General features: G+C 55.4%; 1 protein-coding gene and 1 non-coding gene across 13 annotated transcripts; both read left to right on the top strand.

Annotated features, from left to right (window-relative positions):
* Positions 1 to 762: 762 nt before the first annotated feature.
* Positions 763 to 23508, top strand: FBF1 (Fas binding factor 1). 12 transcript variants are annotated; one of them, XR_010659610.1, is made up of 31 exons: positions 763 to 897; positions 1869 to 1951; positions 2999 to 3026; positions 3630 to 3671; positions 5177 to 5270; positions 5896 to 5956; positions 6511 to 6561; positions 7167 to 7308; positions 7820 to 7897; positions 8466 to 8585; positions 8913 to 9051; positions 9166 to 9299; positions 10035 to 10134; positions 10279 to 10377; positions 11304 to 11750; positions 12723 to 12821; positions 13166 to 13254; positions 13421 to 13479; positions 14223 to 14378; positions 14506 to 14606; positions 14731 to 14937; positions 15664 to 15771; positions 15869 to 16008; positions 16096 to 16214; positions 17143 to 17535; positions 17949 to 18125; positions 18204 to 18341; positions 18446 to 18563; positions 19762 to 19871; positions 20418 to 20665; positions 21823 to 23508. XR_010659610.1 is itself a non-coding variant. In XM_065908576.1 (31 exons), the coding sequence occupies exons 2-31, from the start codon at positions 1949 to 1951 to the stop codon at positions 20499 to 20501; spliced, it is 3552 nt and encodes a 1183-aa protein (XP_065764648.1). In that variant the 5' UTR covers positions 763 to 897; positions 1869 to 1948; the 3' UTR covers positions 20502 to 23495. The 12 variants fall into 12 exon arrangements, 11 of the variants coding, with proteins under 11 accessions (XP_065764648.1, XP_065764644.1, XP_065764654.1 ...); XM_065908576.1 differs by having other exon boundaries at positions 17143 to 17265; positions 17350 to 17535; positions 20418 to 23495; XM_065908574.1 differs by adding an exon at positions 1295 to 1366 and having other exon boundaries at positions 780 to 897; positions 20418 to 23499.
* LOC136150404 (U6 spliceosomal RNA) lies at positions 16498 to 16600 on the top strand. Its single transcript, XR_010659832.1, has one exon. It is a non-coding gene; the product is annotated as a U6 spliceosomal RNA (small nuclear RNA).
* Positions 23509 to 24486: the final 978 nt, after the last annotated feature.

Genomic DNA, 24486 nt, shown 5'->3' with positions numbered 1-24486 from the left:
CATAACTGAAGGTCACAGCCACTTTCCTAGTCTTTATGGTTTCACTGCCCATCAGTTTTCCACTCTTGACACATTTTTCACGCCCTCCACCTTTCCACCAGTCAGCCCTCAAAAGGATGCTGAAAGAACTTTTTTTTAGGGGGGGGGGGGGCTGCACCGTGAAGCATGTTGGATCTTACTTCCTAGACCAGGGATCGAACCCGTGCACCCTGCAGTGGAAGTGCGGAGTTTTACTACTGGGCTACCAGGGAAGTTCCTGGAAGAACTTTAAATGTTTGGTTTGGGACCTACATGGGCTTTCCTTGTGCCTCAGCTGGTAAAGAATCCGCCCGCAATGCGGCGAGACCGAGGTTCGATCCCTGGTTTGGGAAGATTCCCCGAAGAAGGGAAAGGCTACCCACTCCAGTATTCCGGCCTAGAGAATTCCATGGACTGTATAGTCCATGGCCATGGGGTCGCAAAGAGTCGGACACAACTGAGCGACTTTCACTTTGGAGCCCCGTAGTGGTAGTTATGCAGAAAACCGGGAGGAAGAAGCTCACCGGCCTCGGAACCCAGGTACCGTCCGCTTAGCAAAGGGGTGTTCAGGCAGCTCCTAGCAACGCGCCCAGCGGCTAAGTGGCCGCGGTGCGCCGACTAACGGCCGCGGAGGGGCACCCTGGGAAGTGTGGTTCATTCCAGCGCCCCATACTCCCTTGGCTCTAGCAGGTGAGCAGGTTTAGGACTACAACCTCCAGGATGCTTCGCGCCTCGCCTTTCTTCCGGAGGCCGGGCGACTGAGAGATTGGCGTCGTAGCGCTCCGAAGCTGGAGGCCTAACTGAACCCGGCTGGAGTGAATCCTGGACCAGCAGCTATGTCTGGGACACGTCCCAGGGGCTGCGCCTCCGAGGGGAATGGCACGTAACCGGGGGGCGGGGAGCGTGGGGAGGATTTCAGGGGCTGGAAGGATCATAGGCTGCGCTCGGGATCGAGACGGGCTGGGCGCGTCGACCGAGGAGGTGACACCGGGAGGGCCCTAGCTAAAGGATTTTAAAACGTCTGGCACGGAGTTGGCTGTGCACAACGATGCGATGGTCCTTGTGGTCCTGAGTCCTTTGCAGCCTCCCTTAGAAATTCCCACGGTCTACGAGGCTGGGACAGGATCACTGCGAAGTGGGAGACGCTCCTCGATGTGATAGGAGACGAAACATGTTGGGACTTGTAGGTCGTGAACACTGCCATTACAGAGAAGGAGAAACTCAGGCATTCAGAGTGGCCTCTGGGCAGTAACCCCACATTAACTTGGCATTCTAGTAACAGGACTGGCCGGCCCCAGACATCTAGAGCTGCCCACCTCCTGTTACTTTCTTCCAAGCTGTGCCAAAGGTCAGTTTGTGTAACTTTTTGAGGAGCGGACGGGAAGGGAATGATAGTTCACCACTAATGGAGCGAGTTGGATTTACAGTTAAAGGGGGAAAATTTCCACCGATTGTGAAAATACTCTCAAGGAGTAACCGGCTTTCACACCCGTCTGTGTGCTGATTGCTGCTGGGAAAGTAGTCCTGAGTGTTGCCTGGAAAGGTGTATTGACCACAGTGCCAGACCCCCACCTCTTTTCTAAGATGGGGACTTGCCATTTTCTGTATCCTCTTTCAGAATAAGGAATGAGGACCACTTCACTTTTTTTCAAATAATCTCCAAGCCTCGAAAAGTTAGCCAGAACACTTTGCCTCTCATATGAATCACCCACCATAAGGAATGTTTAACTGATGAAAATAGGTTTTGACCTCTTGAATGGGTAAAGTGAGAGAAGGCTTTATCAATCTTTGACTCGAGCACTGTTAAAGCCAAATCGTTTGTGAGCAGACACTTTAATTTTCTTCATTAGGGAGGATGAGCCTGACAGGCAGAATTCCAGTGAGCTGGACAGCACTGTGAAGGAGCTAGAAGCAGCCCCAGAGCCTTGAGATGGTAAGCAGAACGCAGAGCAGTTCAGTTCAGTAGCTCAGTCGTGTCCGACTCTGCGACCCCATGGACTGCAGCACGCCAGGCTTCCCTGTCCATCGCCAACTCCCGGAGCTTATTCAAACTCAATGTCCATTGAGTCAGTGTTGCCATCCAACCGTCTCATCCTCTGTCATCCCCTTCTCTTCCTGCCTTCAGTCTTTCCCAGCATCAGGGCCTTTTCTAATGAGTCAGTTCTTCACGTCAGGTGGCCAAAGTATTGGAGTTTCAGCTTCAGCATCAATCCTTCCAATGAATATTCAGGACTGATTTCCTTTAGGATGGACTGGTTGGATCTCCTTGCAGTCCAAGGGACTCTCAAGAGTCTTCTCCAACAGCACAGAATCAGAGCAGGTGTGTGGAAATGGGAGTCTACCCTCCCCCCTGCCTCCACCTCCAAGAACTTGACTGCATGAAGTACTTTGGGGGCTGGGTGGCCCCAAAGAAGAATGATGATTAGGAGCATGGATATAAAACTTATTAATGGGACTTCTCTGGTAGGTCCAGTGGTTAAGACTCTGCTTCCCAATGCAGGGGGCATAGGTTCTATCCCTGGTCCAGCAAGCTGTGTAGCATGGCATAAAAGAAAAAAAGCAACTTCTTATTAAACAGTAAGCAAGCATCTCTTTTGAGCCTCTGAATATCCATTTGGAAAGCATTTTTATGTGTCTGTCACTGATACTGAACAGTCAGGGACATGGATCAGAGGAAAACGTTACATCCTGGGAGGGGTTGTGTGTGGCGTCTGGAAATCTGCGGGAAAGAAGAGACTTCCACCCTCCAGATGGCACCCACTGTGGCATCCACTGCTGGTTGGGGGTGGCCCTTTTCATGCTCTGAATGAGTCTATTCTGAGAAACTCTAAGAAAACCATAAAGGACATCTGTCCCCAAATGCCACTGGTGCTCCTTGTCCCCATCTTTGCAAATGGCAAGACAATTCATTTGGCATTCTGGGTTTTAGTACACATTCACTGTCTGATTTTGTTCATGGAATTTGTTTTTCCCTTTTTAGGCACCAAAAACCAAGAAAAGATTGAAAGGTGAGTGGGGATGAAAAATCACCCATAAGCCAAAAATAATTCCCCCACCTTGGGTCCATATAACTTAGAAGTGTCTGCCTGAATGTTCTCAGTGAATGTTCTCAATGACCATCTCTTTTTTTGTGTGTGCCAAGTCTTAGTTTCAGTACTTGGGACCTTTAGTTGTAGGATCTATTACCGTGGAAAAGTCTGTGGACAGAGGAGGCTAGCGGGCAACAAAGTCCATGGGGTCGCCAAAAATCAGACACGACTGAGCATGCAGTCACTAGTTCCCTGACCAGGGACTGAATCCAGGCCCCCTCCCTTGGGAGCGTGGAGTCTTAGCCACTGAGCCCCTAGGGAAGTGCCTTGGTGTGAGTCTTGCTGTTTTCCCTGTAATCCCAGAGGCAGCTTATGCTTTCTGACGGAACTCCCTATGCTGCCTCACTGGCCTTAGGAGTAATTCAGAAATAAACAACAGATGGGACTCAGGGGAAAATCCTTTTTATTGGGCTCTGAATCCAGAAGTATCCAGGTGGGGTATCCTGGATGAGGTCTCAAGCTATGAGGCCCTAAAGGACCCGTCTTTCCTCCTGAAGTCACAGTGGCCCTTTTCTGTTCTAGACTCCATCGATGATGTCCTTGGTGACCTCCTGGGAGATGAGAGTAAGTGCCCCTTCCCCAGAACCCCCTGATTCAGGCTTGCTCTCTCTCTCTTTTATTAGCTGAGCTATAATTCACATAAAGTTCAGTCTTTTATAAAGTACGATTCAGTGACATATAGTATATTGACAGAATTGTGCAGTCACCACCACAGCTGAATTTAGAACATTCTCATCACCCCGTAAAGAAACCACACCATCAGCAGTCACTCCTCACTCTCCTCTCCTCCACCCCTAGGCAGCCACTTACTTAACTTTCTTTCTCTATGAATTTGCCTTATTTTATATTAATCGGAATCATACAATATGAGGCTTTTGCATCCGGCCTCTTTTCACCTTCCATGTTTTCGAGGTTCATCTGCACTGTAACATTCCTCTCTTCATTCCTTTCCATGGCTGGACAATATTCCATTGTTCTATATGCCCCATTTTGTTTCGCCATTCATCAGTTGATGGAGGTTTGGGTGGTTTCCACATTTCAGTTTGGCTATTATGAATAATGCTGTTATGAGCAACCATGTACAAGTTTTTGTGTGGGCTTATGTGTTCAGTTCTTTCTGGTGTAAATTTAGGAGTTGAATTATGGGACTATATGATAACTCTATGTTTAACTTTTTGAAGACCCGCCAAACTATTTCCCACAGGAACTGTACCATTGTACATTCCCATCAGCAGTGTAAGAGAGTTCCAGTTTCTCCATATTCTTGCCAGTAATTGTTATTTTCTTTTTCATTATAGCAATTTTGGAGAAGGAAATGGCAACCCACTCCAGTATTCTAGCTGGGAAATCCCATGGACAGAGGAGCCTGGCAGGCTACAGTCCATGGAGTCACAGAAAAATCAGACACAACTTAGTGACTAAACAGCGACAACAAATAGCAATCTTAGTGGGTGTAAAGTTAAACCTCATTGTGATTTCGATGGGCATTTTCCTAATGACTAATGATGACTAATGAACTTGAACATCTTTTCATGTGTTTCCTGGCCATTTATATCTTTGAAGAAAGGTCTATTCAGATCTTTACCCAGTTTTCAAACTGAGTGATTTGTCTTTTGATTGCTGTGTTTGTAAGACTTCTTTCTGCATTCTGGACACAAGTCCCTTACCCTGTGTGTCCCTGTCTGCTGCATTGAGAAACAGGACTTTGGGGTCAGCAAAGCTCACCAGCCACAATGTGGCCGAGATTCCCCCTACCTTGGCCCAGAAGCATGCACAGAGCACAAGCCTGTGGCCGATGGAAGTGCGTTGTTTCTGCATTCCTGTTCGGGGGCAGGAATAGCCTCTTGATTTGGCACCAGTTGGGTTGACTTCCCGCTTGGAAATATATGATGCCCTCCTCCATGCAGGTTTTTAAGAGACCTGCCTCGAGGGTCAGTTTCCTTCCTCCAAAAAGGCCCCTCTCTCAGTAGGAAAATGTGGGAGACAGCTTGGTGGGCAATTTGCAATCCTTTCCATCTCGACTCCAGTTCTCTGTGGCTGAATCACATCTTTTCTTTTCTTTTTTTCAGCAACACCACCTGAGAAGCCTATTAAACTAACGTCACGTGCCAGAGACCCCCCAGATGTAGCCCAGGCGCCCCCTCCCTCCGGGCTTCGACCAAAGTGAGCACGTGGAACCGCGCGGGCATCCAAGCCCCATTTCAGGCCGAATGCTCCTGCCCTGCCCCCCCTTTCCACTCACGGTGGGTCCTGCTTGTAGGGCCATGACCTTCCTGTCCTCCCTTCATCTGCGGGGCAGCGGAGGATCCTAGAGGAGTGGGAGTGGAGCTGAACTGGAGGTCAGAGGTTCCGGCTTCCAGTCCTGCTTACCGTGTGACAGTTCCTGAAGCTCTCTGAGCCTCCGTTTTCTTACCCTCGGAATAAGAGGACTGACCTAGATCCTTGACTCTCAAATTGGTGACTCTCAGATTATTCTTCTGACCTTTCTCCACAGTTGTGAGACAGGGAGGCTCTTTGTGAGTGCTCCACTCTCCACCTTCATTTTAGCCCAAGCAGTTCTGTTTTTCTCTCTTACTTGTTGTTTTTAAAGGGATTCTATATTTTTAAAAAACTTAAAAATCATCACTTTCGGTGACTTGTGAGATTCCATTCCGCAATTCTGTCCTTCTGGAGAAGAGTCTGTCTCGGTTCACTTAGCCCCTCTAAACTCCTTCTCCTTCCTTGAATCATCTAGTGCTCTGGGGACCGTGGGGGTGGGGGTGCGGGTATAGACTCTGCTCCTTTGCAGGTCCCTCCTGGACGACGATGCCTTCATCACCCGAGCAGGCCTGGCAGGAGCTGATGCTGAGGTGAGCCTGACCCATTCCCTCGTCATCACTGGCTCTGCTTACCCCCAGAGGCAGTGAGATGGCTGTTGTGTCCTAGGGGCTGCCCACAGAAGGTTTAGAAGTCCCCACAAAACCAGTTTGTTCTCAAAACAGTACCCAAGGGCTGCCAGGTGGACTCAAAGCAAGTCCTTTTCATTCCTCCCGGTGAGATGAGCTAGAAAGGAGAGCTCTGAGCAGCTGCTGGAGGCTCGGCGGTTGCCCTTATAATGGCACTTCCCGTAGTAAACTCCACGTTATCCAATCACGTGGAGGGAATGTAGCCTAATTTGTTTTGTGATGGCCGTGGACTTCCTTTTGGGAGGACCTGAAAGCGGCAGCGCTTTCCGCAGCGTGTCCACAGCTGGCCAGGTTTGACTTCATATAACGCCTGAGCACCAAGTGAGGACAGAACCCTCTAAATGATGCTCCTCCCCTCGCGCTGCTCTGCTCCTTCCCTGACAGAAGCCAGGCCATAAGGGTCCTGAAGTTTGTGGGGCCTTGACCAGCATGTCTGTCCTGACCCTCCTGTCATGTAGGTTTCAGACGTCTCTGATGCAGACCCGCAGGCCCTGCTGCAGGCCATGAAGGTAAGGAAACAGCTTTGGGGAGATGGGCTGGGATGCTATTTTACACCAAGCTTTCATTCTCCCTCTTGTTCTTTCATTTATTTATTTATTTATGCATTGGCTGCACTTCACGGTATGTGGGATCTTAGTTCCCTGACCAGGGATCAAATCCACACCCTTCCCTGCAGTGGAAGGCAGATTCTCTACTGCTGGACCACCAGGGAATTCTCAACATTGGGGAACCTTAAACCCCAGGACCCTGCTGTTTTGTTTCTACTGCAAACAGCTTTGGCATTTGTTAAGCTTTTGTGAGAAGCTGCTGAAAGCAGGTTTGAAGCTCCCCCCCATTTTCACCTCAAGGTGGCAGCTGCTCATGAGGGCTCGTGGAAGTTACCAACCAGAGACCTTTCAGCTTGTCTGAGACTGACTGTGTGGAGCCTTTGGGTCCCGGCCCTGCCTCTGTCCTTGTCCTGTGACCTTGTTGGGGTCGGTCCCCCACCCAAGTCCCCATCTGTTCCACGTGGAAGTTGGGGGCAGCATCCTTACCAGGCTGCTCAGAGCCGGGGGGTGTTTAGCATGCGCTTGCTGATCACATAGGGATTCCTCCCTCCTTCCTTCTTTTCCAGGACCTGGATGAAATGGATGCTGACCTCTTAGGTCTGAAGAAGTCAAATCTAGCCTCTAACAAAAGGCCTGCAAAGGGCTCTGGTAAAGAAGAGCCGCCTAGTCCTCTTAAAACCGCCGGTGTGTTAACCGCCAATGAGAAAGGCGAGTAGGACATAGCTCCTCGAATGAGGAGACACTCTGGGGGTGTGGGAGATGCTTAGACAGAAGGCCTCGTGCCCTGTGGGTTTTCTGTGCCTGGAAGCGGGGAGACCAGGAGCTCACTATGTACCTGTGTGTTGGAGTGTTTATGGTTGAGGGAGATGACTTGAGCTTCCCACCCCTCCTGCCCCAACTTCCTCAGACTCCTGGAGAATCCATTTGAGTTAAACTGGAGAATTTTATGGTAACTTTTGCATCGCCCCAACCCCTGTACCTGTTTGGAGCAACTTGTGAATAGAGGGCCGAAGGTCACTTCCAGACCTCACTTCCAGGCCAAAAGCCTGATTGAGAACCAGGGCAGTAGAGACCTCTCCCATGGCTGAGTCCATGGCCACAAGCCCTCAGCCGCCAGATGGAAGTACACAGCAGCCCAGGGGTCCCCGTCACGGCGTGGCGACCTGTCGGCCAGAAGCGACCCAGTCCTGTGACCTTGGCTCCTCTTTGCTCCCTGTAGGAGATGCCATTCCCACCAAGGACCTACCTCCATCTCCCTCCAGCTTTGGGCATCAGTGCAGGAAGTTTTCCTTGGAAGGTACCGCAGGCCCTGCAGTCATGCCTCTAAGACGCTTCAGTTTTGATCACTGGCAGTACTCGTTTGCCCTAGGGCTAGTCACTCTGTCTGTCAGATGCGAGCAGACAGCTAGTGCTGTTGATTTTATTCCTCACGAGTTGAGGGAGGGACTAATTGTGCCCCACTGGCTGGGATATCTGGGCACTTATTTGCATGGACTTGGAAGCCAGGGATCAAACTGAAGATTATAAAGCATGGGGGAAAGACCCTTGCCCTTCATGCACTCCCGGACATTTTGCTTCCCTTCTCCAGCCTCAGGAATGTTCCTAGAAGGCTGGTGCAGACAGCAGAGCCTGGGGCAGTCACGCTGGAATGCGGGCCCTGGGGCCGCTCTCCCTGCTCCCTCTCCCCTGGCCCACTCTGCCCTGTATCGGAGCCCCGCCACCCCAGGCCCTCAGATGCCGAGCGCCTTGCATAGGTGTCGGAGCAGCTACAGCTCTCCAGGCAATAACTCCCCCAGTGCAGTACAGCGCCCGTTTTCCTGAACGCAGCATACAGTCTTCCCTTTGCTTCCCCTTTTGCCTGTGAGATTCGGAAGACCCCCTGGCAGGACTTCTCTCTGATGATGAGGAAAGAATTCCCAAGAAGCTGCCCTCCACGGAGACGAAAACCTCTTCCAAAAAGAACCCAGCCCCAGTCAGAGATCACGGTAGGGTGGGCTTGTTACGTTCCCAGGGCTACTGCAGTTGACTCGCTGAACTTTCCAACACAGTTCCAGAGACCCCACCAGGCAGGGAGCAGAGGTCTCAGATCCTGGACCAAGAGGTCATCGGTCTCTGGGAAGAGGGAGGGGAGAGGGGATGGGAGCACCCGGGAGTGGGGCTGGGGGAGTCAGGTGCCGGAGTGGGACCAGACGCTGCCGCTGCTGCGCCTACTGTTCCACTCAAAGGTAGAGAAATGCCCCCTCGGCCCATCCAAACCACACAGTGGAGGACCAGAAGGCTGAGGGCACTGTGCCCTGTGTTCTGTTTCTTAGGGCCCTCTATCCCTCTAACTCCTGGGGACACTCCGGTCCGAAAGAAAGAAGAGTTGCTCTTTGACGATGGGGACGACATCATGGCCACCCTGGGGTTTGGAGACAGCCCCAAAGCAGAGGGGAGGCAGGCAGGCGACCAGTAAGTGTCCTGGGCGTGGAGAGTGCCACCAGGGAGAAGTGAGAGGGAGGGTACAGTGTGGCCCCCAGGAGCCCCTCGTGGTCATGGGTACCTGCCCTGTGTTCTGTCCTGTAGTGAAGGGCCCCTCCCTGCCCGCTCCAAGCTGGATGAGCTGCTGGGTCGGGGCCCTGCCTCCAAGCTCCTGGCCCGGCCAGGCACCGGCGAGCACAGGGAATTCAAGCTGGACAAGAAGTACCAGCGGCCACAGGGTGAGGAGGCGTGGGGTGGGGGCGTAGGGACCCCAGAACAGGTGTTTACCAGGAGCCATAATAAGAAATAAGCTTTACATCATGACACACACACACATATTATATTATTCATGTTTATGAACTGGGTCAAAAGTGTCAGGAAATAATCATCACCATGTTCAATTCTCTGTTGTTTTTTTTTTATTTATATGCTCTTTGATTAATAAATTGAAGTAAGAAATCGCATCCCACTCCAGTATTTTTGCCTGGAAAATCCCATGGGCAGAAGAGCCTGGCAGGCTACAGTCCATGGGGTCTCAAAGAGTTGGACACGACTAAGCAACTAAGCCCTTTGACTACTAAATATATCGGTTGTAACTCACTGGTTTCTCAATCTGCTGATAGGCAGCAGCTCACAGTTTGAAGGATGCTGCCCTGGCCAGCGTTGCTCTGTTCAGAGCATCGGCCCGAGGCCCATCGGCTCGGAGTCCTTGTTGGGACATACGCACTCACCCGCGGGGGTCGGGGCCGGGTTCCTCAGGTGCACTTTTCACAGCTCCCGGTGACGTTCCGTGTGCTGGGACTAGAGGTGTAGACAGACGCCCAGCCCCTCACCTGGCTGCCTCTGCCTCCCCGTGCCCATTACTCGTCTTAGCCATCAAGCTGCTAGCTCAGCCCTTTTCAAACCCAGCATTCTGCAGCATTCACAGAAGAGGTTGACTCCCCTGCTCTAGATCACAGGTTCTTCGTTCACAGACAAAGAAGACACCTGGGGTGATGAGGACTTCACCTTTGGGGCCTACCAGCCCACCGTGGGCTCCTCCGAGGGCCGGCAGTCCCGCCGGCAGTCTGTCAGGTAAGCGCAGAGGCAGGCTGCCCGCTGAGAATGCCCATCCCACCACCAGGCTTGTTTGGGAGGCATTAGACTCTGTGGGCACCAAAGGAGGGGCGTGGCCAGTGCGCACCAGTCCAGGCCACGGTCGGGATGGCCCCCGAGCAGGAGCGGACCCTGGATTCTGCTCCCAGCCTCCTTGGAAGAGGAAGGAAGAGGTGGACTTGACTCAGCTGGAAGCCCCAGGAAACCGGAAACTGCTGTGAGGTCAGCTGACCTCCTTCTCTGTGAGGAACACCCAGACCCAGGGGGAGCAAGAGTAAACTTTGAGCAGCAGCTTCTCAGACTCAGCTCCCCAGAAACCCGGCCCTGGGCTCTGCCTTGACCGTCCTAACGGTGGTCTCGTCCCAGTTGGCGACAAAATGTTAAGCTAGTGGATGGACTTTTCTGAATTTGGAGATTTTTTTTTCTCCCAGCATATATTTTAAATTTTATATTTTGAAATAATTTCAAACTGATGGAAGAGTTGTGAGAACTGCCTCCTACCCTTTCTCCAGACTCCATGGTGTTAACGTTATGTCACGTCGGCTTTCTCAGCCTCTTTCCTTCTCAGTAACCTTGCACACACGTGTATCAACTGTTTCCTTAAACCTGGGAACCTGCTGCCACCTGCCATAACTCATAGAGTGAAGCGAAAGTCGCTCAGTTGTATCCAACTCTTTATCACCTCATTGACAATACAGTCCACAGAATTCTCCAGGCCAGAATACTGGAGTGGGTAGCCTTTTCCTTCTCCGGGGGATCTTCCCAACCCAGGGATTGAACCCAGGTCTCCTGCATTGCAGGTGGATTCTTTACCAGCTGAGCCATAAGAGACAATCGCCAAATGAATGAATGAGTGATGGAAAGGCTGGAAGTGCTTGACCAGGCTGATTTTTCTCTGGGTGTGTGTGCCCGTGGCTGGTCCTGTTCGCTGCAGATGGATTTGTCCCTGGTTTTCGTGACTGAATCAAGGCGTTCTGCAGACCTCACTTGGCTTGCTGCGACTCTGGCCGCACAGGGCCCCAGGCATCCTGACCCCTTAGTGTGGGCCCCCTAGTCCCCCCGAGCAGTGGAGGGAAAGGCCCGTCAGGGGCTCTTGGGACAGGCTGCTTACCCTGCCTTAGACTCCCCTCTTCTCTGTCTTGAAGTAGGTTCTTAGATGGTGGCACAGACCCCAAGGGAGAAGCGGGCTCCAGGCAGAGCACCCCCACAGCCTCCAGCCCCACCCAGCCCAGGAGGGGAGGCGCTGACTGGCTGGGCCTCAAGGACGACGGCTTGGACCTGCTCCCCCCATCCCCAGGCAGGGAGGCTCGGAGACGCCCCCCTCCTGCGAGCCAGCATTCCGCCCCCGTCCGCCACTCTGCCCCGGCCGGGCCGCCCTCCTCCTTAGGGACAAAAACACCCACCGAGGGTACTGGCCCTCCTGCAAGAGGCAGCCAGCCTGTGGAGCCAGGAGCATCCGAGAAGGAGGCAGGCGAGGACTGGCTGAGCCACGCCCTGTCCCGGAAGAAGGCCCAAGGCCTGGCCAGAGAGGAGTGCTCCGCGGGCTCAGAGGGCCGGCGCTCGGCGGGGGCAGCCGGCCGGCCGCCTTGCCACAGGTAGGGCTTAGGCCGCTGTCTCTCCAAAGGGAGGGCTTGCCGCCTCGGTGCCTCCGTCAGCAGCGCCCGTGTGCCGACTGCGGGCAGAGTGCAGTCTCAGCCGTGCTTCTCCCCCACTCTGGGCGCAGGGAGAGCGTCTGGCTCCCCCACTTCAGGAGCTGGGGGGCTGCTGCCGCGGGGCCAGACGCTGGCCTGCTTGGGCAGGAGACCCCGGGTGCCCTCGTGGGGCTCCCACAGCCTTCCTGGTGCCTCGAGCAGGGCTCTGTCCACAGCGCCCTCGGGCTGGCAGGACACCCGGCGTCCAGTGGCTCTGCTGACCAAGCTAAAGCAGGCGACACGTGTGGGGGATCACTCGTGCTCTTGGGGAGTGTTCGAGAAGACAGTGGCTGCCAGGGGGCTCCTGGGGGAGGCTGTGGAATGTGGGGGAAGGACGGGGAGCGCCCCAGAGGGGGCTGGCAGGGCCAGGACCACCGAGAGGAAGCTCTGCGGCCAGAGCAGAGGGGAGGCGGGGTGGGCAGTTGTGTGGCAGGCTGCGGATATCACCCTGCCCTGGGGTTGAGTGAGCAGGGAGGGCGGTTTGGACCCAGACCTGAAACTGAAGGGAAGGGAAAGCTTCCTCACTGGCCCCGAGAGCCGAGAACGACAGGGAAGAGCAGACGGAGACAAGAGGAACCACGGGGCGCTGGAGCCAGTGGGCGAGTGAGCAGGGCCTCAGTGGACGCTGCGGGCGTGGCATGGTCCACCGCTTCCTTAGATGTTACCAGGTGGTTGCCCCCGGGAGGGCAGCAGCAGGCCAGAGGCTCAGACTGGGAGGAGAACTCCCCAAGACGGATGGTGGGAACAGGAGGAAGGTGGCGGGGGCTGGGAAGAGGGGCGGCCGTGCAGCTTCCCTTCTGGGCTTTGTCCCAGCCCGCCCTCGTCCGGCCTAACCCGGACCTTCTCCTGCCTTCATGTTAACAATTGCTTTCTCAGTCAGCCTGCTGCCAGCACCCAAGAGCTCGAGCCAGCAGCCGCCGGGGAGATCCCAGGAACAGCAACACAGGGCCCATGGTCCCCGCCTGCCACCTCTGGGTACGTCCAGTCCGAGGCTGGGCTGCAGGCGGATGCGGTGCAGGGGGGCCACCCCGAGCCCCGGTCCCTAGAACAGCAGGCGGCTCTGCTGGGCTCCACGTGGTCAGTGTGGTGTATGGGATCCGAGACCACACACGAGACCCACTAAGTCAGGGGACCTGAAGCCAGATCCCCGTCCCCTTTTCCAGCTGGGACCCCACTCTTAGTAAACTACCAGCCTTCAGGCCTTTCCAGTCTATGATTTGACCCTGGCCTTCGCCTTTCCTGCCAGACCAGCCCTCCCCTTCTGCCTGCATCCTTCACAGCAGGCTGCTCACCTTGCCACCCCCGCCCCATGTCCACAGGTCCCCTGTGACTTGGAACAAGGCCACCTTGGCCCTCCATGCAGGTGACCCTAAGAGGGGAAGAGCCCCTGGAGACCACTCTGGCACCGGTGTGTGTTCTGCTTTGCTCGGGAGGTTAACTCTGGGTGGAGGAGAGGCACTGGGAGCTTCCTTCGGGGGTCCCTGCAGACAGACGTGAAGCCAGGCTCTCCCGAGCACACACCTAGACTGTGGGCCTCCCTGTGCCTCCTCATTTCTGTGCTGTTGATTTTTCAGAGCCTACAGTTGTTTTCCCGAATTCCCAGGAATCCTCAGGGCCTTCTGCGCCTGTTCAGGTAGGGAGGGGGAACAAACAGGCAGGCCCGTGGGGCAGTTCTGTGCTCAGAGGCAGCACCTGCCAAACCGCCAGGAGGAACGCCTTGTCCTCTCAGCTGGCTCCCCTGTCTCCCCACCAGCACTCGCCTGCCTCTCCCGGGTAGGGCCGGGTGCTCACTTAGCGGCACCAACAGAGAACTGAGGTGGCCCCCAGGCGGAGGCAGCTGAGAGTGCTTCCCGCAGAGCGCCGGACCCAGCTGGCCTCTGCTCTGTCTAGAACACCTCCTCCCCTTCTCCCACCGCCCACATTGCCCAGGTGCAATAGCACCTGGGACCCCCAGGCCCAAGGAGGCCTGGCCCCACAGGACACCTGGAAGCGCCTCTGAGATGGTGGGTGGGTGGTGGGCAGCATGCAGGACCCGGAGCATCGCTCTGCATTGGGACTTCAGGCCTGACAGCAGGGCCGGGGTCACCAACTTCTGTTGTAGCTGGGACTCTGCAAGGACCCGCTGTTTATCTGGAAGCTCTGCTGGGAGGATGTTGTTCTGAGGGCGTGAGGGGGACTCATTTTCCCCATCCTGACCTGAGAGGGGAAGGACAGGGACCATATGACCCTCCAGGCCTCATCCTTGGCCTCTGGGTGTCATGACCCTGTCCCCGTCTCCAGCCACAGGCCAGGAAGGGAGCCTGGCAGGTCAGAGGTGAGCTCAGCTGGGCTCCTGTCCTCTACCTAACGGGGCACGTCCCTCCGCCTCTCCTCCAGTCCAAGCTCCCGGAGTCCCTGGCCCGGAGCCTGCTGCCCGGCCCCGAGTACCAGCACCAGCTCCTGGTGGCACAGGCTCAGCTTCAGAGCGGCACTGCCGAGCTCCAGGCCACCCTCCTGCAGAGTCAGGCCCGGCTGGCAGAGCTCGAGGCCCAGGTGAGGGGCAGAGGGGCAGCGGCTTCCAGGCAGGGCTGGTGGGAGGGTGTGCCGTGAGGGCTGAACGGCCTCCCCAGGCAGCCTGAGAGACTCCACACCATCCCCCTCCCTCCACGCCACGGCCCAGGTGCGGAAGCTGGAGCTGGAGCGGACCCAGCACAAGCTGCTCCTGGAGAGCTTACAACAGCGGCACCAGGCCGACCTGGAGCTCATCGAGCATGCTCACAGGTACCCTGCTCCCCCGTGGCTCAGGGCCCGTGGCTCAGGGCCAGCCCCAGATCGGGTGCCCCGAGGGGCCTCCTGGTGGCCGCCCTCCCCTTCTGAGCCGCACGGTTGGGTGTGCTGTTGGCAGGAGCCGAGTCAAGGTGCTAGAAACATCATACCAGCAACGGGAAGAGCGGCTGCGGAGAGAGAATGAGGAGCTGTCTGCCCAGTATCTGTCTCGCTGCCAGGAGGCCGAGCAGGCCCGCGCTGAACTCACGGCCCAGCACCAGCGGCGCTTGGCGGCCGCCATGCAGGAGAAAGACCAGGAGATGGAGCGGCTCCGGGAGCTGCAGCGGTGAGAGGGGGGCTGGGGACCGGCTTTGGGGGTGGCCAGAGGAAGCCAATTGCCCTGAGACCCCAAGCCGTGGGCTCAGCAGCCTCTGTACAAAGGCTTGACCCCTTCCCTTCCAGATGAAGACAGAACTGAGGCCAACCTCACTGACTCATCTCACACACCCCTCCACCCCTAGTGGGGATCTCCCGACTCCTTCAGGGTAGCGAGGGCATCCTGGCAGGGCCTGAGGCCACTGGCTATTCAGGCAGGGCCCAGCAGCAGCAAGCAACCCAAGTGCTAATTAAACACAGGTTAACCAACCCATCAGCCAGACCACTCGAGGCTAGTGACTGCATCAGCCCTGGAGAAGGTTGTGCCTGGCATGTGGATCTGATTGCCTTTCCAGAGGAGAGTGAAACTAAAGAAAAGGCACATGAAGGGGTCAACCAAGGTGGGCCGAGTCGGCCTTTCCCCATGGCTCAGATTGGCCAGACATGAAAGGGTTGTCAGGCTCCCTGTCAAGTGTCCTTGGCTGAATAACAAGGAATCTGCCCCCAGAGAAAGGATGTGGCATTGAGGCACCAAGACAGATAAAAAGGCAGAGGGGCCAGGGAAATGGAGGCAGTGCCTGGGGCCGGGGAGGAGAGGCCACGGAGCACGGACTGCCCATAGAAGACCCCTCCCAGACAGAGCTGCCCAGGATGTTCACTGTGCCGCCCTCTCGCCGCCCCCACCCCCGCCCCCCAGGGCCTCCATCCTGGAGATGCGCAAGGACCACGAGGAGCACCTGCAGCGGCTGAAGCAGCTGAAGGACCGGGAGATCGATGCCGTGACCAGCGCCACCTCCCACACGAGGTAGGCTCGCCATCAGGCTCTGCTCCCCCGGTGGGGCAGGGCCGGGGGCCCCAGACTTCATGACCCAAGCCCTGCCCCCCGCACGCCGCACCCCCAGGTCCCTGAACAGCATCATCGAGCAGATGGAGAAGTTCTCCAGCAGCCTGCACGAGCTGTCCTCCCGCGTGGAGGCCTCACACCTCAGCACCTCCCAGGAGCGGGAGCTGGGGATCCGGCAGCAGGACAAGCAGCTCCAAGGTACTGGGACCCCGGGCTCCTCTGTCCTGTCCCCGCCGACAGGAAGGCAGGCAGGCGGGCAGTGAGCACCCTGTGGGCCGCCCTCAGCGCTGCAGGAGAGGCTGAGCCGCCAGGAGCGGGACATGGAGGAAGAGCGGAGCCGGCTCCAGCAGGTCATGGGGAAGATGGAGGCACGCCTGGGCGAGCAGAGCCGGCTGCTGGAGCAGGTGGGGCCCGTCTCCCCAGCACTGGGCAGCTGTACTCTGCCCTGGCCTCCTCGGCGCTTTTCCTGTCTCTCCTGCCCCTTCCTGCCTCTGCAGGGGCTCCCGCTTCCCCAGCCTCCAGAAGCGCCCCCAGCCCACCCCGTCCAGCACCTACCCACTCATTACTGATGCCATCGCCAATGTGACTTTGGGAGAAATGCTTTTGTCTCCTGAGCTGTCTTTAAACTCCCTTCGTCTCTTCCATCTATAAGAGCAGGCTTGGTGCTTTAAAAAATCATGCCCTTTCGTGCTTGTTTCAGCAGCACATGTGCTAAAATTGGAACGACATAGACAAGATTAGCACGGCCCAGTGCAAGGACAGGCAAATTGGTGAAGGGTTTCTTTCATAATCTAATAAGTGGTGAAAACAATTGGCTGCAGTTGTGGGAAAAAAAAAACAACTCAAATTGACCCCTACCAAACAAAAAAGCAATTCCTAAGAGAATTGATACAGTAAATATTTGATGAGTTCAGAAATAGTAATAGCCTTTTCTTTTTTTGTACAAAGTTCTAAGATGATACGTTTCATTGAAAAAATTAAAATAACTGGCAACAATAAAAATTATCCAGTAACCCAAGATAGCCACTGATGACATCACAGATACCTACAGACCTGTCAGTATATGGACATAGATGTTTTTATATCCTGAACCATGCCCTTTATATCCTGAACCAAGCCCTTTCAGCACTTTCCTCAGTGCCTGCCTCAAACCAGTCCCTAGGCTCCTTCCCATTTTTACTGCTCAGGAAAGGAGATGTTTGTGGCATAGCGTGGGAAAAGCCAGATGAGGGTGGTTTGCCCAGCTTCCCGGGGAGCATTCAGGCCTGTCTGGGGAGCAGGTGGAGCCTCCAGGGGCCAGCGTGCTCAGCCCTGACCCTGCCGGGCCCGCAGGAGCGCTGGCGGATGCATGCCGAGCAGTCCAAGGCCGAGTCGGCACAGCGCGCTCTGGAGGAGCAGAGGAAGGTCATGGTCCAGCAGACAGCCATGGAGCGGGAGGAGCTGGAGAGAGCCAAGGTGAGTCCAGAGGCACCGCGCTGGGCTCCATCCCTGCCGTCAGGCCCAGGGGCGCTCACCGGGGCCTTCGCACCCTCGCCGCAGAGCGCCTTGCTGGAGGAGCAGAAGTCCGTCATGCACAAGTGTGGGGAGGAGCGGCGGCGCCTGGCGGCCGAGTGGGCCGAGTTCTTCGAGCAGCAGAAGCTGAGTAAGGAGCGGGCTGAGCGCGAGGCAGAGCGGGCGCTGCAGTTGGATGCCCAGCGGGAGGGCACCCTCATCAGCCTGGCCAAGGTAGGACCCAGAGCCTCCCGGACGGTGGGAACCCCCCACAGCCCTGCCCGTCTCCCCACCCTGGCCCTCGTGGTCTGCTCCTCCACAGGATGGTCAGCTTAGGAAAGCAGGCAGTGGTAACAAGAGTATAGGAATTGAAACAACCACAAACATATCATAGTTACAACTTGCTTTTAGCGTCCTCGTGCTTTATACTCATTTGCTCTTTTAATCCTCATCACGTTCCCATGACTTAGATATTCGAGAAATGAAGAAACGAATTCAGAGCTGGGGCTTGGCCCCCGGTCTCCCACCACCTTCTCCCAGAGTCAGGGTGGAGTTCAGCTCCAGCAATGAGGCAGGGTGACCTGCGGGTCCCCAGAGCCCAGTTCAACTCCAGGAAGGAGAATGCAGCCAGGCTTTGCCATCTCCAGGAGCAGGCAGAGCTGAAGATCAGGGCCAGCGAGCTCCGGGCCAAAGAGGACCAGCTGGCGGCCGAGAGGGAGGCTCTGGAGCGGGAGAGGCAGGAGCTGCGTCTGGAGAAGGAGCGGGTCAGCGCTGCTGCCCAGCGCATGAGGCTGCGCGCCGAGGAGGTGGAGAGCATGAGCCAGGTGCCAAGGCACAGCTGGGGACGGGGGGTGGGGGGCGCTGACCTCTGCCAGCCCGGCTGACCCAGTAGCCTCCCCCAGGTGGCCTCGAAGAAGTACCAGGAGGGGGAGCGGGCCCTGCGCGAGGCCCAGCAGGTGCAATCAGAGCAGCAGGCCCGGCTGCAGCTGGTGCAGGAGCAGCAGGAGCAGCTGCGGCAGCAGGAGCGCCACGTGCACCAGGCAAGGCGCCTCCCAGAGGCTCTGCCCCCGGCGCCCCTCCCCCAGCACCCTCCCCCGGCCTTCTGCCCTCACTGCCCTGTCCTCCTCTCTGGGGGCCGGGACAGGAGCATCTGAGCCTAGTCCAGCAGCGGCTGCAGCTGGATCGTGCCCGACAGGACCTGCCCGCCAGCCCACTGGGGCTGCTCTCCAGGGCCCAGGACCCCACAGCCTCTGGCCTGAGTGGTAAGTAACTCCGGGAGGAGGGGACATCGGCTCAGCCCGCCTACTGGGCAGAGCATGCCGGCAACATTCTGCCCAGACTCCTGTGTGCTCAAGATAGGAGGCAGCTGAGTTTGTTTTTTTAAAACCTAAGTTAGTTATTTTTATTTCATTATTATTTTTTTTTGGCTCTGCTGGGTCTTTGTGATGGCACACAGGCTTAGTTGACTCGTGGCATGTGGGATCTTCCTGGACCAGGGATGGAACCCAGGTCCCCTGAATTGGAAGGCAGATTCTTGACCACTGGACTATCAGGGAAGTCCGTAGTTTAGTTTTAAAGTCATCTTATTATTTCTTTTTTTATGCTAGTAATGCATGTTATAGAAAAATAGGTCAAAAATAGAAGAAGGGAAACTAGATTTTAAAATACTTCCCTCAGGACTTCTCTGGCAGCCCAGTGTCCAAGACTCCAAGCTCCCAATGCAGGAGGCCCAGGTTGAAACCCTGGTCAGGGAGCTAGATCCTGTGTTCTGCAAATAAGACTCAGCACAGCCAAATAAGTTTTAAAACGGACCATGCTTATACTTAAAAAAAAAAAAAAAAAAAAAAACTACCTTCAACCCACTCTCTAGAACCACTTTATAAACATTTTGGTACATAATATTCTACACTGTCGTGTGTATGTTTTTAAAAACAAAATTGAGTTCTTGAGGTGCAGCCCACACCCCCTTTGCCTGGCAAAGAAATAAAGCCACTCTTTCTCCTCCATTAAAAAAAAAAACACATGAAATTGCATCATATATTGTTTTGTACCTTTATTGTTTTCAATTCAGAAATATTCATGGAACATATTTTCATGTCGGTAATTAAACATTTAACTCTTAATCTACATCATTTGCCATTATGAGTTGTCCTATATTTTTACTAATTTCTTACTGAGTGGTTTTTTTTTTGTCGATAAGGTAACTAGTAGCACTTCAGTGGAAATCTTTGTATAATACATACATCTCTCCCCGATTATTTCCCTCAAATAAATTTTCAGAATTGAACTTAGCAGCTGAAATCCTACAAGCATTTTCCAAGGCTTTTGAAAGCCGGATGTGCCCGGAAGGTCGGTTGGGTCGCACCCACCCGCAGCAGTGAGAAGGCCCCAGGATCCAGCTGTGGCTGTCCTGGTCTCCCGCCACACTGCCCCCTGACCCCGTCCTCCTCTGCCTTTCAGCCACAGTGGCACCTGCCCCCGCCGTTCCGCAGTGCAGCCAGCCGCTGGTCGGCCTGGGCCCCTCACACCTCTACGCCAAGCTGGTGCTGCTGAAACACACAGCTGAGCAGGTAAGCGTCCCGGAGCAGAGGCCACCCAGGCCCACCCACTGCCCCTGGACTCAGGGCTCCTCGTGTTCACAGTGGGGACCAGAAGCTCAGGCAGAGGCAGGAGAGAGCACAGCCTGGCCCCGGGGAGGGCCGAGCCCACGCCCCTCCCGGCGGAGAGCAGCACAGGGCAGGTAAAGGACAGGCCTCGCAGACGCTCCCGCTGTCACCGAGGGCGCATTTCCTGCCCGCCAGGCTCTGCGCTGTGCCTTGTAAGCCATCCCCTCCCGCAGCCCTCCCTGCGGCACTGTCACCTTCTCCAGTTTGCAGACAGGCCGAGGAGGGGCCGTGTCCTGTGCCGACACGTGGCCTCCCCTGGAGGGAGAGCTAGTGCGCTCCCTGCCCCGCCCCCGCCGACCCCAGGGCCAGGCAGAGCCAGGACAGGACTGATCGATCCACTGACCCCCAGGGTCGCCTCATGCCCGGTCCAGCGACCCGCATCCCTGTCCGCAGAGGTGGGTGCAGGAGAGAGAGCCAGAGGGCGACTGCTCACCCAGCTCTGCCTTTCAGGACCGCGACTTTCTGGAGAACGAACAGTTTTTCCTGGAGACCCTGAAGAAAGCCTCCTACAACATGACATCCCACTCGTCCTGAAGGCCCAGCTGCCTCCTCAGACCCTGCAACTGACCCTCTGGCCGCCAGCTGGAAGCAGGAGCACTTGGGAGAGCCCCTCGATGCCCAGGGCCTAATTACAGCTCTTCCTATGAACAGGGTGCCAGCGGGTTCCTTGCGAGCCCTCCAGCCCATAGCTGAGGCAGGTGGGTGCACCCAGGCCTCTCAGAGACCCCGGGAGGCAGCGGCCCCCGGGGAGACGCCACATTGAGGGCACACAGCCCCACGACACGGTCAGCGGCAGCTGTGGGTCTGCTCTGCACAGACTTCCAGCCCAGGACCCAGGGTCTGGCTGGGCTCTGTGGGCCCCTCGGCTGTGGATGGTTTTAGAATCTTTTCACCTGGGCCTCTCCTGAGGCAGCGGGCTTCTCTGCTCCCTTGCCACAAGGAATGGCTGACAGAGAGCATGGGGTCTCCCTGCTGGTAGGGACGTAGAGTCGGGCCACACGTTATAGGGCCTTCCGGCCTCCTGGCTGACGAGGTGGGGGGTGCCACAGGGGCAAGGAGGGTGCCGTGCCCGGCGCTTTTATCTCGAGCTCTGACGTGCTCTTGGGGCTCAGCCAGCCCGTCCTGCTCTCAGGCTGGCACACAAAACCTGTGCCTCGTTCCCAGCTGCCAGGGCAGTTGACTCACTGGCACAGACCCTGGGCTCGTCGGCTTCTTCTAATACACTCCCCAGAGGGTGACAGGATGCGGGGAAGGGTGGCAGGCTTTCCTCCGTGCTGTTCCCTGGCCACAGAAGCCCAGCGGGTGGGAACAAAGATGACAGAGCAAGCCCCTGCCTGGGAGGGTACAGAGCGCCTGGCTGCTGCCTGAGGTGGGGGACTTTACCCTTCTCCATGTACGGGCAGAGGGCCAAGGCCCTCCAGAGGGGCACCAGGAGAGGGGTGGGGGGGTTGGTAATTGTCTGCTGCCCAAGGACTCAACTAATAAAATCACAGTTAGCAGAACTTCCCTGACAGCCCAGTGGTTAAGACTCCACACTCCACTGCAAGGTGCGCAGGTTTGATCCCTCTTGGGGGAAAAGAAAAATCAGCAGTTACCTCGAGAGAGGCTTCTCTCACCTCCCATCAGAGAGGACCGTCCAAGGAGCAGGAAGGTGGAGGAGGGCAGTGCCCGAGGGGGGCGTGAGTGGGCCCAGGGGTGTCTCTGCTCTTTGAGAACAGCCTCCAGCAGGATCTCATGTGTTTACAGCCTTCTTCCTGGACCCACTGAACTGCTATGTCCTTCATGACTGGGTTCGCAGAATTTGCCACGGCTCATCAGAGTTGGAACTTATTTATCAGAAATGTTTGTTCTATAGGGCTGTTATTTGCTCTAAAACTGACCGTGGCTGTGACCCTCCAGCTGCCCCCGCCCTCCTGACTGGACCACAGGCTGGAGGAGGTGTGATTATCACCCCCACTTCACAGATGAAGGGACTGAGACTGGGAGGTTAAATAACCTGCCCAAGGCAGCAGCAAACAGCCAGACCTGGGTTTGACCTGTGCTTGGGCAGGTCCCCAAACCCAGAGCGCTCAGCCACATCACAGCTGCCTCCTAGAAAAGTGTGCTGCACCCAGAGCTTCTGTGAAGTAGAAGCCCCCCAGGCTGCTGCTGGGGGTAGTGCCCACCCTGAGGAGGGAAGCATCCATGTGCCATTAAAAGCCTTGTTGAAGCTTGGAATTCAGTCCTCTTAACACTTTTAATGAATTCCCACCTGTGTGATGGGCTGGGGGCGTGGCCTAGGAGAAGCTGGCATTTAAGCAAGCACTTGACAGACACATGGGTGATCACAGGAGGTGATCACAGGTGATGACACGCTGGAGGCTGTGCAGAAGCCCACAGCGAATGAGCTTAGAATTAGGGGGCAGGTCGATGAGGCTCTGAATACCTTGTTAAAGTTTGAGCTTTTACATCCAGGGCAATGGTTATTCATAGAAGGATATAAAACAGGGTGGAGCCATATTTGTGGGTTTTTTAAATTAATTTTTGGACTGTGCCACTGGGTCTTCATTGCTGCGTGCAGGTTTTTCTCTAGTTGTGGTTCGTGGGCTTCTCACTGCAGTGGCTTCTCGTTGCTGAGCCGGGGCTCTAGGGCGAAGGCTTAGTGGATGTGGTACATAGGCTTAGTTGCCCCATGGCATGTGGCATCCTCCCAGATCAGAGATCGAACCCGTGTCCCCTGCACTGGCAGGCGGATTCCCACCCACTGGACCACCAGGGAAATCTGACCATATTCGTGTTTTAGAAAACCTACTGTGGCTGTGGGTGGAGCCCCGACTGACCAGAGCAGCCAAGAGTGGGGACAGGGAAGCACTGCAGCGGACATGGCGCTGGGGGACCTGGTGTCTGACACAGAGGATCAGGAAGGAGAATATGTCAAGGAAGACCCCCAGGTTCCTGGCCTGAGCAACTGGGTGCCCATGAAACAGCCACATGGAGACGCTCCACGGGCACTGAGTCATGGCAACTCTTTGCCCAGCGCCTGGGACTGCTCTGAGTCACCGTCCCTGGCATTAAGAGCGGCAGGGGGCTCACTCATCCCCTTTCCATTAACGTTCTCCTAGGCCACAGGCGGCAGAAGGCTGCTCACAGGAGGGTTATGTACGTATCTGCTGCTCTTTTTTTTTCCCTTCAAAATGATAAACAACTCCACAAGGGCATAACCTAGATGTTCCCCGTAGAGAGAGAAATATTGGTAGAAAGTAACAATGATAAAAGACACCGGTGGGGCTAATACTTTCAGTTTCAAGAGTTATTCATGTTTATTATTTGCTTCAAGTTGACGCAATTGGGAATCCATGCTTGGGCTTTTGAATTAAATCCCAGTGAGCCCCCCTCTTAGAAGGTTCTAGGACAGTGAGAGAACGGAATGTTTTTCAGAAGTAAGGAATAACTGGAACTACCCTGTTGGCCCAGTGGTTAAGACTCCCAGCTTCCACTGCAGGGGACATGAGTTTGACCCCTGGTCGGGGAACTATGATCCCTCATGCTATGAGGTGTGACCAAAAAAAAAAAATGCAGAAATAAATCATCTTTTAAAAGAAAGTAAGGCATAATAGAGAAATAGGAGCCACCGGATTGACCAGCAATCTCTGTGCCTCTGCCCCTGGAGGTCCTGTGAGTCTTCAATTCTAGAGGGGCAGGCTGGGGGTGGGGGTGGGGGTTGGAGGCCAGTAGAAGAGGATTCAGAGCAAAGGTAAAAGATAAAATAGCAAAGGAGCCAGGTGTAAACACGCAGAACATTAGGAAGGTAGGAACCCCTGTGCTCCTGGCCTGAGGCCCGGTCCTGCTGTGTTTACGGAGCCTGTGGCTCTGCTGTTGTCAGCAGGATTTCGAAAATTAATAAGCAGTGGCTCCTTCAGGGCAGAACTGGGTCTTTCTGGCCTTAACATCCAGCAGCTGTGTGCTGATGGGTGCACTGGCATTGATGGTGAGTTCAGCTCTTCGGCTGCTGTGGATGAAAACCAAATTCAAGGCGTGGCCACTTCCTGCTGGATGAAGAGACCGCTCACACCATCTCTGTGTGAATGTGAGGGTCAAGCTTCTGCTAGTACCAGAGCAACTGAACAGGTCACCAACCCTGGTTGGGACATCAGGGAAGCCTTCCTGGAGGGACCACTTGACAGGGTCTAGGAGGTAACTTAGCAACAGGGGGAAAGGTAAGGAGAGCAAGGCAGAAGAATCAGCAGGTGCAAAGGTCCTGTGCAGGGGGAGAAAAGTGCTGAGTAATTGAAAAATGTGAAACCAAGTCCCAGTAAAAACATGTTCCCTTACCAAGTTTATAATTAATCTCTCAGTCCAAAACTTTATTCCCTTTCCTTTACCTTCTGACCTCAATCCTGTGCTAACTGGACACTAATCAAACAGAGTCAGATGACTAAAACTGCTACTGTTGATAACATCGTTAATATACTAAAATTGCTACTATAGATATCACCGTTAATGTGCAAACTTTGACTGTTTCTCCAGGACAAGATGAGGT

The sequence above is a fragment of the Muntiacus reevesi genome, chromosome 18 (assembly GCF_963930625.1).
Source record: "Muntiacus reevesi chromosome 18, mMunRee1.1, whole genome shotgun sequence".
NCBI classification, from domain to species: Eukaryota; Metazoa; Chordata; class Mammalia; order Artiodactyla; family Cervidae; genus Muntiacus; species Muntiacus reevesi.
Note: the sequence above shows the minus strand (reverse complement) of the source record. Positions and strands in the feature narration are given on the sequence as shown.